We start from the raw sequence: 12,157 nt of genomic DNA on the forward strand, positions 1-12,157 counted from the left end.
TTTTTCTAATATAGGTATAATATGTCAAACAAAAATGTAAATAGCAAGAAAATATAGATTTGCATTTTACAGTGGATCACTGATGCAGAAATTTCTCTCTTTTTACTCTGTCCTCAAATCGCCTCTGTAAATTATATTATTCTGATAACACAGACACATTTTTACCGATCTAGATGATCAGATTTTATATCAGGAATTGACATCGATGAGTTTCGAGGCATCTCTATGTACCTCTGAGCCCTCACAGAATAGAAAATGTAGTCCAACAGTTAAGATAATTGATGAATGTGTGTTGAATTCTCAGGAGGGAAGGGAAGAAGAAAGAATGAAGAGTAGAGGAGAGGTTTGGAGGAGGGAGGTGCTGATTTCAACCCTGTAGCGTCAGGATTGCGTCAATTCGGGTTTCAGCCACCTCTAGAGTCTCAGAGGCAAGCGTCTCTGAAGAGCCAAAACAGGAAGAGGGGTGGCAAATCACTGTGCGAGGGCGAGTGGATCTCCCTCTTTGCCTCCTCCCTATTCCAGGCTTAGGTCCCCTGAGCTTTGCGCCGTTGTTTTCAGCATTAGGAAAAGCCCTGTCGCTTCACATCCAGGCAAGTGAACCAAGATAGGGAGTTTCCGTTCAGCACCTCGGACAGAATACGCAGCAAAAAATGGCTCCGATCGCTACCAGCCGGGAAGAATTTGGTAAGCAAGTTACTCCGCTTATAACTGTGGTTGTTCCTTAAATACTCTGGGGTGATGTGTTGTGTGTGTGTGTGTGTGTGTGTGTGTGTGTGTGTGTGTGTGTGTGTGTGCGCGCGCGCGCGCGTGTGTTTGTGTATGTGTGTGTTCGCGGGATGTTGAACATAGATTTCCCAGGTAGAAAAATGAGAACTGTAAAAGGGCAATAATGGCTTATCTCTGTGGTTTCTCCCTTCCTTGATATCTTTCTCCTTAAAATTGCTTTCTGCCAGGGCGATTTTACATCCAAGAAATTCCTAATCATTCAGGTAGCGCTGTAAATTGCAGCACGCGCTAAGTAAAGAGGTCTGTTTTCTTGTTGGTGTCATTAATTCTGCAGGTGATTTCTATTTGTACATAAACCTGTGTTTATCTTATTGGAGGAAGCCAGATGTTTCTGTGATTATATAAAGGTTTGATCTTGGTATAAAATAACTTGAACATTGGGCATTTAGAATGTATATTTTATTGCAGAGTGTACCATAAGGTATTTTTTTCTCTGCTATGTTTTTGTTGTATCCTTGAAATATTTTGCTAACGAAAGACACAGAATCCTATGATACTAGGGTTAAAGGGATATTCAAAATTAACTAGCTGAGCCCATTCCATTTCACAGGAGAGGTAACTGGAGCCCAGAGAGATAAGGGAAATTTTGCAAGTCAGTTAGCTAAAAGCTACTGGAAACTATACTTAGGACTTATATTTTCCTGTTCAATTTCCCTTTTCCTATAACAGATTTTTAGCACCATTACTCTCCTCTTTTACAGTAAAAAAAGAAAAGGAAAAAAATCAGATGTACTTCTTCAAATAGAAAAGTAGTATTTTTAGGTCCCATTATATTCCAAAGGCAAGAGATTTGAGTTTTACTTTACATGTATTTGGAAATATCAGGGAATTTATAGAAGTTTGTTATGAAACTGAGTGAAATGACTGAGATCTTTGCTCTCAAAAGCTTAGGACCTTAACAGTAGAGAATACACAGGGAGTAGATGAGCCCTTCTATATTATATTGAATATTTTGCCATTTGACATGAATATTAAACACAGAAAATTTGTGATATTATATTCAGAAATGAATTTCTTTCACAGCTGTCTGTTTGAGTGATTGAGTTTATATTGTTGTGATATGATATGTATTCCCAATTTCTGATTTGAAAATCAGAAAAATATTTGAATACTGAGGAATTTTCAGAGGCTATGCTAGTTAAAAATATGTTCTAGTGTTGGCATTGTTTATTTAGGAAAAAAATTTTTTTTATATTCCTTTTTTAAAAATTATTCTTCCTGCATTGACTAAAGAATCAAGAATAGTTCATGACTTTGCTTTTGCTCCCTGGCCTTGGATTATTAGGTAGTCCAGGAGTGTTTTTTTTTTTTCTTCTCTCCACAAAGACTTAAATAGAAGGAAAAATTGAAAAGCTGGTACTAAGTTTAGCTGATGATTTTTAGCTCTCACCTCATTCTTCTTCTGTAGCATTCCCTGCTTTTTCTATCTGGAAAATTCAAAGTTCACCTTTATACAATTCAGTTCTTTGATATAATTAAACTACAGAATTTTTTATTGTTGTATTTGCTTTTTTATTTTCTTAGGCATTTTTGCTCTTGTCATTTCTTAATCTTATATTATTTGAGCTCAGTTTTGTGATTATGAAGTAGATAGGCAGAAGTTTGGGGGATTAGGGAGGGGAGAAACAAAAGATTGTTCTTTCAAGGTTAGTTAAACAAGCCTTAACCCTTTCCTGACTGGAACTTTTAACTTTATTATTCACTATTTGGGATTTAAAAATAGACTGGAATGGAGCTAAAGGCAGATATTATAACGTTAATTATATTAGTTTTGATTATATTAAACATTGACTCAACTGATACACTGTGTCCAGATATAGTAATACTGCTTTTACTTACACAGTGTTACTTATTATTTGTTGGAGAATATACTTACATATGTAACATGATGAACTTATTATTTGTTGGAGAATATACTTACATATGGAACATGGTGAGCTTCATGCATAATCAGTGTTACCTAATGTCAGTAATTTAATGTGTCCTCATTCAAGGAACAAATGCCAGTTTCAATTTGATTGCCATTTGCCATGTGGAAATGTGCTAGGAAAAAAATCAGTTATGGATAAAACTGAACTCTAAATTATCTCTACACACTCTTCTCATTACATGTTAAAGAATGATAATTCATTTATAACAATTGTTTGGGTTTTATCCTTTTTAGGTAATTAATTTGTACTTTGGATGATTCAGTGTTTGAAGAATTTTGGGTCAGCATATGAGTTTGTAGTCTTATAAGTTGTATACTATTAATAAACTGTTCATATTTTTGTTCTTTTTCCCTAATATGTGTACATTTCTTTTACCACTGTTCTATAATTTGGATGGAAATTATTAATGACTTTGTGACAACTGAAGATATTTTTCCATAATTTCTGTCAGTATTTGAAGAATATGCACTTAGAGCTACATAGTAAGACTTGATGCTTCTGGAAACCCTCAAAATGTCAATGAAAACATAATGAAATTAGTACTGACTCATCATGCTGTAGTTGACTCATGTTATCTGAGAAAACGAAGGTAGGTCAGGGTCATTTAGCATTCTCCCATCCCTGGCCCAGCCCCAATTTCATCTTTTCATTTTATTTGTGAAAAATTACTACAATGAAGGATTTTCTGTCATACTGTATTTATTCTTTATGTGTTACAAATGTGTTTATTCCTGAAAGTGACATGAAATAGGTACATAATTCACCCAGAACAGTTGGAAAGCAATTCAATCTGTGCAACCTACAGCAACTGCCAGCTTTAGGATGCTTTTCAAATAGGGTGTCTCCAACTCTGCCCAATTAATGCATGTTATTGGTCATTTGATTTTTCAGATGAAATCCCCACAGTGGTGGGGATCTTCAGTGCATTTGGCCTGGTCTTCACAGTCTCTCTGTTTGCATGGATCTGCTGTCAGAGAAAATCATCCAAATCTAACAAGACTCCTCCATATAAGTTTGTGCATGTGCTAAAGGGAGTTGATATTTATCCTGAAAACCTAAACAGCAAAAAGAAGTTTGGAGCAGATGAGAAAAATGAAGTAAAGAATAAACCAGCTGGGCCAAAGAATTCTTTGCGTCTTGATCTTGAGAAGAGAGATCTAAATGGCAATTTTCCCAAAACAAACCTCAAAGCTGGCAGTCCTGACCTGGAGAATGTGACCCCAAAGCTTTTCTCAGAAGGAGAAAAAGAGGCAGTTTCCCCTGATAGCTTAAAGTCCAGCACTTCTCTTACTTCAGATGAGAAACAAGAGAAGCTGGGAACCCTCTTCTTCTCCTTAGAGTATAACTTTGAGAAGAAAACATTTGTGGTAAATATTAAAGAAGCCCGTGGCTTGCCAGCCATGGATGAGCAGTCGATGACCTCTGATCCATACATCAAAATGATGATTCTCCCAGAGAAGAAGCATAAAGTGAAAACCAGAGTTCTGAGAAAGACCTTGGACCCAGCTTTTGATGAGACCTTTACATTCTATGGAATACCCTACACTCAGATCCAAGAGTTGGCCTTGCACTTCACAATCTTGAGTTTTGATAGGTTTTCAAGAGATGATATAATTGGAGAAGTCCTTATTCCTCTCACAGGAATTGAATTAACTGATGGAAAAAAGTTAATGAACAGAGAGATTATCAAGAGAAATGTTAGGGTAATTCATTTTTAGTGCTTAACATATTTATAAACAATCTTTTCTGTAGCTTTTTTGTATCTAGGGGAGTTTTATTAAAATGATGTCTTATACATATCATCTTTACCATGTTTAACTATTATTAATCATAATCAAATGAGGAGCAGGGGGATAGAGTAGATGAAAGAAATTTTAACCCACAACTGAAATGCATAAAGTATCTTAATGATATAAAATAAAAAGGAATCCTTTATGGATTTATTTAAATATCATTTATATAAATATTTTTATTAATTTCTGTCACAAGTATTTTGACTAAGATTGTCACTAAAATGCAGACAAATATTTCTTACTCATAAGAAAGTTAAAAATATATTTCAATGTCAACATAACTGAATTTGAAATTGAAAATTAAGTCAGTTCATTTTGAGTATTTGAAGTTCTAATGACTTCATAGAATTGCTTTTTAAGGAAGAGATATCTCATTATATTGAATTACAAATATTCACCTTTATGTTGTATAACAGGAAGTGAGTTACTCGGCCTTTGCAGTTATGCTACTTTGGTAGTTCTGGAATTATTAGAAAATGATAAGACATCAATTAATCAAATCTAAATGTATTTTCCCTTTAAATATGGAGCTCATTTGATTCCAGTTGTGGTATTTCAGAATAACTGGTGTTTATAAGGCATAATTCTATAGAATAGCATAAAGTTTGTTTTGACCACATCCTCACCTTTTCTGTTGAAATTAATGGAAGTCAAGATCAAGAAATATTAAGTAGTTTGAGTCACCTAACTGTTTAGTGGCACAGTGGGAATAAAGATTTGTTCCCTACTCTTATTCTTCTTGGAGTGCTTATTCATACAGTTACCCCATGTCAGCTTTTATATAAATACATATTGAAGTTTTAGGAGCTCTGGGCAACCATCATTCTTAGTTATACCAAGTTTACTTTTTGTTACTTTCAGTTAGAACTTGTACTTTGAGTTCTTGGTCATCTTATCTAATGTTAAAGTAAAAATAAGATCTAAGTATTATGCAAAGAAAAACCCTATGATACTGTTCAGAGACAAAGCTTTAAATATTCTGAATCAATTCTCTCCAATATTTAATTCATTCCTTGGATTAAAGGAGGACTCTGGGTGTGGTGGGAGAAGAGAATTTTAACTCCATCAGTCCTCTGGGCTAAGAGAGTGGTGGGTGTCAGACTAAATTTCAGGTTTTCTGAATTCAAATTCTAATAATGTCTGTGCTAAAGAATTTGAAATCAAATCAAACTTGAGTCACTTTACCATATACAGATCCATTCAAATAATTAGATAATTTTCATTGCCATTAATAACTTCAAAAAGTGGAGAGTTAATTAAAAAGCAAAAACTAAAAATACCTCTGTGTAAGATATATTTTAAATATCACCCTTTAAAACATTTCTAGTAATGGGTGTGGCTAACTCATTACGAATTTTAACATTCTGTAGTACCTAAAAAGACCACAAGATGGCAGTAGTCGTTTTAGAAGATGATGGTACTGCACAAAAGCTTTTAGTTACTCTTTGATTCTTTAGCATATTAAAGCAAAATAAGTAGGAAAATTACAGTTAAATAACAATGCTATTATAGTGCTTTAAAAATTAATATAAGTATAAATTTCAAAACTAAAGAATAATAAAAACATATTTATCTCATATCTCTCTTTGTTTAGAAGTCTTCAGGACGTGGTGAGTTACTGATCTCTCTCTGCTATCAGTCCATCACAAACACTCTCACTGTGGTTGTTTTAAAAGCTCGGCACCTGCCTAAATCTGATGTGTCTGGACTTTCAGGTAAGAATGTTTTTGAAAAACTCAGGCTCAGTGTAGAAATGAGCAATATATGGGCAAAATAGTTAACAACTAACATTGGACTATGATTTAGATTCACCCTTTATTCACAATCACAAATTATGTGATTGTTTTTGTTTCTCATTTTATGGAATAAATGTGTGAGCCGAGGCCATTATCAAGAAGAAGAAAACTGCATAGTTCTAAGATCCAGTACAAAGTTAGTATGTCATAGATGTCTGACTGAATGGAGTTGAAGCAGATAGCAGTTATAAATGCAGAAGTGAGGCCATTGCCAAAAACACAGTGATGGAAATAAAATTAAGGTTTAGGAAAAGTTCTTAATTTTACTATTTTAAATGAGCCTGCCTACCCTTACATTTCTATTATTTTTATTATCTTTCCTTTAATTCCTTATGTGTCTGTTGTCTGCTTTAAGAATTAGCTTTTAGTTTTGTGACTAATTTTTACCAAAAAAAAAAATTGCTGTATAGTACAATGAGAAAGAGCATAAGACCTATGGTTTAAAATGATCTGAGTTCAAATCCTAACCCTTCCATTTCTTAGCATCATAACATTGGGTATGTTTCTTAAACTCTACACAAACTGGATATAATAGTACTTACCTTGAAGGAGATTATGAGGTCTGGAAATATATATTTCATTAAATATCATCCAGTGCTATTATTAGTTGTAGTTTTATTATTAGATAATGGAGATTAAAAACATGGTCTCAAAGATTTAGGTTAGGAAGTTAAAATGACTCATGCAACCAGAAAAGGGCAAAATAATATAATTAAATGTGTGATAAAGTAGCATGATCTTAAAATTCACAGGATACAGGTGACACAGGAAATATCAATACTGGGTAACAGGAAACAAACACAGCAAGTGGATAAAGAACCACAAAAAAATTAAAGCCAAAAATGGCACTGCCATTGTGAATTCTAAATGCCCATTCCCCCATTCAAAAGAGAAAGCCCATGCTCAGAGAATTAGTGAGATTTATCCAAAGTCATACAACTCAGTAAAGATAGATGTGTAATAGTTTTTCCTTCTATTCCATTCTCTGGAATGAATTATTAGTAATCAGAATGTGTCATTAGAACATTCTATTTTCTTCCACTTTATGTTATCTCTTCATCCTTCCATTACAGTTCTTTCCCATCCTCCACTATCTCTTGTGTTGTACATTCTTACTTATTTTCAATTTATTGACAATACAGAAGCCAAGCTTTATCCATGTTTTCACTTTGTTCTGACTCATATTCATTATAATCACATTTTATTAGCATCTCTAAGGCACCATTATCTTGAGATCAGCTTTCCAGCCAAGTCTTGTCAGTACAATCTGTGTTGTTTCCCATTGCAGATCCCTATGTCAAAGTGAACCTGTACCATGCCAAAAAGAGAATCTCCAAAAAGAAGACTCATGTGAAGAAATGCACCCCCAATGCAGTGTTCAATGAACTGTTTGTCTTTGACATTCCCTGTGAGGGTCTTGAAGAGATAAGTGTTGAATTTCTGGTTTTGGATTCTGAAAGGGAATCCCAAAATGAGGTAATTGGGCGGTTGGTCCTGGGAGCAGCAGCAGAAGGAGCCAGTGGAGAGCACTGGAAGGAGATTTGTGACTATCCCAGGAGACAAATTGCCAAGTGGCATGTGCTCTGTGATGGTTAGCATTCTAGCCAAGATGAGTTGGAACTTAATGATTTTTACTAGGCAAGAAGAAATTTTCTTTCTTTTTTTTTTTCTGATACATGATTGCAAGCTTGTGAAAGCTTTTTTGTTGTTGTTGTTAGAAATGTATTGAATTATCAGACCAGAAAGTAACTGTAAATGTGTATCATGATAATTTACTCTTTATTAGAGAAGTTGGATAAATTTTCATAAGATATTCAATTTCCCCTGAAGGTTACCAGTTATATAAATAAGAGTAGCCAAACATTTTAGGAATACTGCTCTGCAGGCCCGAGTTATGGCTGTGGTGATGATCTCATTGGAACATGTCACTGGAAGTCAATGTGGTTTTTAGGATTTAGAAATGAAAAGCATATCTTCTCTTATGAAAATTCATCCATTGTTCATCAACTGGGGAAATCAATTTTTCTTTAAACCCAAAGATATTAAAGAAATGTTCTCTAGATTATTTTATTAATTATGTCATGTGCAAATGGTTGTCCTGCATATAAAAGTATATGATTATTTCTTTTTGGTCTGTAATTATTTGATACAATTTTATCATAAGAAGGGTAACTTAGGTTTGTTGAAAAAAAAAAGTGAACAAAATGAGAAATCATTTTATCAAAGGGCTGAGTTTAGAATACTATAGCCGAAATATGCTTTCCCCTCCCTAAGTTTACATGTGAGTCAAAAATAAAATATAATCTCACATAAGAACCATGGCCTTGAGTTATTCACTGCTTGTGACAAATGTCAGTGTGGCCTAAGAAAGCCCTATATACTTTTGTGAAGTTGCTGAGTTAGCTAGTGGGTAAAGAAATAAACTTCAGTGAGAAATCCAGTTAGAAATGCTGTTTTCTTATATGAAATATATATAGTATGCAAGTGTACATTCAAGGTTATCCCTTGAACACAGAAAGGGCATTGGTAACCAAGTCTTCATTCAGCTTGTTCTCCCCCAGAGAGGACTAAGCTACTATTTGAAAAGAAATGAAGACAAAAAAGTTGTGAAGTTGTAATCATCGCTGGGTAGAAAGTGTTACTTAACCCAAAAAACTAATAAAAAATAGTTACATGGCAAGTCTAATATACTTTATATATGTTCATACATAATATATTTAGCTGTCAAATTAGCACAAGTATGTTTCACTATCTTTTCTAGGCTAATTTGTCTTGAGCTGTTGCCTGTTGACCAGTTTATAAACCTGTATCCTATACATCTTTCCAGTGCCAGGGCTCTGAAATTCATTAAAAATCCATTAAACCCTGTGATTATTTGGAAAGAATTTACTTGAGGTAATGTCACTGTATTTGAGTTTTTAGAAAAGTATGAGTGAAACTCAGGTACAGTTGAATTTTAAATATGCAAGTTAGAAATGAAGTCTACTGAAAAATTTACATTTTGAGTCAGGTTTTGTGTCAGTGCTTTAGCAGTTTTTGAGAATGTGTTTGATATCACAGTGTTTGTAAAATCTATGATAAAGCATTTTCAAAACAACTTATACATGCTTTTTATGACTATTCCTAATGTAAAGAAAATGCTTTACACTCTATATACAAAGATTGAAATCAACCTCTCTTCTTGTGCTTTAAGATGATTTGGGGATTAAACAAGAATATTGTCCAATCATCATCTTCATGCCATCACAAAGTCAACTCATAGCATCTTGGTCCACTCAATATTTCTGTGAAAGCAATGTGAAATGAATTTTAGTCAGTATATGGTTTGGGGGAGTCATATGGCCTTTTAATATTTGTATATTTGGTATCATGGGTCAAGGAATATAATATATTTTGGAGCTCTGAAACATTGTAAGAAGTCAACCCTAAGTATCCTTCAGAGCTGCCAGAAGTTAATGACGGTACCAAGAAAAGTATTGTTGTTGGAGGAGGGTGAACTTGTTTTTTTAGGGGAACAATGAAACCAAGAACAAATAATTACAAAATTACAATAACTAATTTGTAAATAGTTTTTAGTTCTTAAAATTTAAAGTGTTTCTCGGTGTGAAAAGTTGAGTAAAACTATTTGCAACTGCTGTTAAGAAAAGAAAGAAGAAAAACTAGAAAGGAATTGAAACAGGCAGGGGCATAGTGATCTCATCATTTTCTGAAAATTGTACTGTTTTATATTGTATTACAGTATCTGTGTGATTATCTTGAATTCTGTTACACATTCTGCCCTGTATTAAACATGTAAATTAATTGTTTGTCTGATTAGCGAATCTAACCATCCTAATGGAGAGGTATCCATATTTGAAGAACTGTGTAACTCAGTAACTGATTTTTTCTGATGTTGTAACTTAATAGAAGTGATTTGGGAGGAAGCATGGTATATGAGATGGTGTCTGTTCTTTCGTGCCAGCTTTGTATGATGTTTGTAAGATCATGTTATATGACATGAATAAATGGCTGCTTTTGACCAACCCATTTCAACTCAAAATTTTCTTTAATGGATTAATGGATTCTCTTATTTCTTTCTAAACTCTCGAGTTTCCTTAATAGATCATCTGGCATATATTAAGAAACATAAAGATTCAACACCAAGATCTTCCATATATCTTGTTGTAGTTTGCTTAATCCTCATAACACTCATCCAGGAAAGATATTATCCCTATTCAGAAGCAAACCTGAGACTCAAGGAGCTTTGGCAATTGACTCAAGTACACACGGATGATATGTGAATAGATTTCATTGCATACCTCACTCTTCTCTCTATGCCAGGCCACTCTCCTCCAGGGATCCTAATCAATTGGCTCTGCTAGATTCTTAAAATGTTTCATGCCCACATTCTTGGACTTCTCCTTTCTATATTGTGGTCACTTTTCCATATTTTATTTACCATTTTTAAAAAAACATCTTTATTGGAGTATAATTGCTTTACAATGGTGTGTTAGTTTACCATTTTCACCATTTTTCATCACAACTTTTAATTTATTCTTCCTTTTATTGTCTTTCATGATCTTCTTTCTCACTTTAGTCTCTTTCATTACCTATTTTATATTACTGTCTTTTCTTTTTCATTTTTCCTATATCCTTGCATTGGATAGATTTATTTAGTAAAATGGAGTTGAAATGGAAGTCTTTATTTCTTCTTAAAGATGTAGGAAAAACAGACCCAGAACATCTGCAATGTTTCCATCAGACACCAGCTAAGGTAAATGGGAACTATGGGATCCACCACCAGGAGGATCAGCCATTTTTTACAGCACTAATCTATATGGATGTGTTCTGTATTATCACACTTGGCAAAACAACCTTGCAAATGGTTGCAATCAAAATCTGCTGCCATTGTATTTTTGTTTTAAACCATATTAATTGTATTAAGACTGTGCACAGGTATGTTAAAAGAGTTGGTCATTACATTTAAGTGCTTAAATATATTTTAGACCTCCCTGTCAAAAGTAACCAGAGACACTGAAGAGATATTCTAAGGGAATTAGTCATTAGGGAAATGCTAATTAAAACCACAATGAGATATCACTGCACACCTTATTACAATGGCTAAAATCAAAAAGTTTGAACATGACAAGTGTTGGTGATTTGGAGGAATATTCCTACACTGATCTACACTACTGGTGGGAATATAAAATGTATAGCTGCTTTGAGAAACAAGTAGTCAGTTTCTTAAAAAGTTAAATATACAACTACCAAATGACCCAGTCATTCCACCTCTAGGTATTTACTTAAGAGAAAAGAAAGCATGCATTTGCACAAAGACTCATGCATTAATTTTCATAGAAGCTTTTTTCGTAGTAGCTAAACACTGGATTCAACCTAAATGTTCAACAACAGGTGAATGGATAAATAAATTGTGTTGTATACACAGAATAGAATACTACTTAACAATAAAAAATGAATAAACAATTGATACATGCAACAACATATATACTTACAATAATTATACTGAGTGAAGGAAGCTAGTTATTTTCCCCTGGAACCCCCAAAATGTAGAGTGTATAATGTATGATTTAATTTATCAGAAATGTTTGAAAATGCAAACTTGTCTGTAGTGATAGTAAGCAGATCAGTGTTTGCTTGCGATTAGAGTAGGGTGAGTGGACATGTGTGAGTGAGCGAGATTAAAAGGGAATTGTAGGAAATTGGAGGTGCAGGGGATGGATGTGTTCATTTTCTTGATTGTGATGATGTTTCCACGGGTATATTCATGTATCAAAATTTTTCAAATTGTGCACTTTAAGTGTGTACAGTTTATTATATGCAAATTATACCTCAATAAAGCTGTTAAGAAAAA

At 33.8% G+C, this 12,157-nt stretch overlaps 1 protein-coding gene across 1 annotated transcript; it reads left to right on the forward strand.

The window, feature by feature from the left end:
• The first annotated feature begins 650 nt into the window (after positions 1 to 650).
• On the forward strand, positions 651 to 7,902 carry SYT4 (synaptotagmin 4). Its single transcript, XM_060121456.1, has 4 exons — positions 651 to 684; positions 3,609 to 4,420; positions 6,105 to 6,225; positions 7,595 to 7,902. The coding sequence occupies exons 1-4, from the start codon at positions 651 to 653 to the stop codon at positions 7,900 to 7,902; spliced, it is 1,275 nt and encodes a 424-aa protein (XP_059977439.1).
• The last annotated feature ends 4,255 nt before the right edge of the window (positions 7,903 to 12,157 follow it).

The sequence above is a fragment of the Lagenorhynchus albirostris genome, chromosome 14, assembly GCF_949774975.1.
Source record: "Lagenorhynchus albirostris chromosome 14, mLagAlb1.1, whole genome shotgun sequence".
NCBI lineage: Eukaryota > Metazoa > Chordata > Mammalia > Artiodactyla > Delphinidae > Lagenorhynchus > Lagenorhynchus albirostris.

Excerpts from the sequence above, each read along its gene's own strand:
- SYT4 (XM_060121456.1), top strand. The coding sequence starts at position 651 with ATGGCTCCGATCGCTACCAGCCGGGAAGAATTTG. Across the intron at positions 685-3,608 it reads TACCAGCCGGGAAGAATTTG|ATGAAATCCCCACAGTGGTG; the intron begins GTAAGCAAGTTA and ends TTGATTTTTCAG. Across the intron at positions 6,226-7,594 it reads TGATGTGTCTGGACTTTCAG|ATCCCTATGTCAAAGTGAAC; the intron begins GTAAGAATGTTT and ends TTCCCATTGCAG.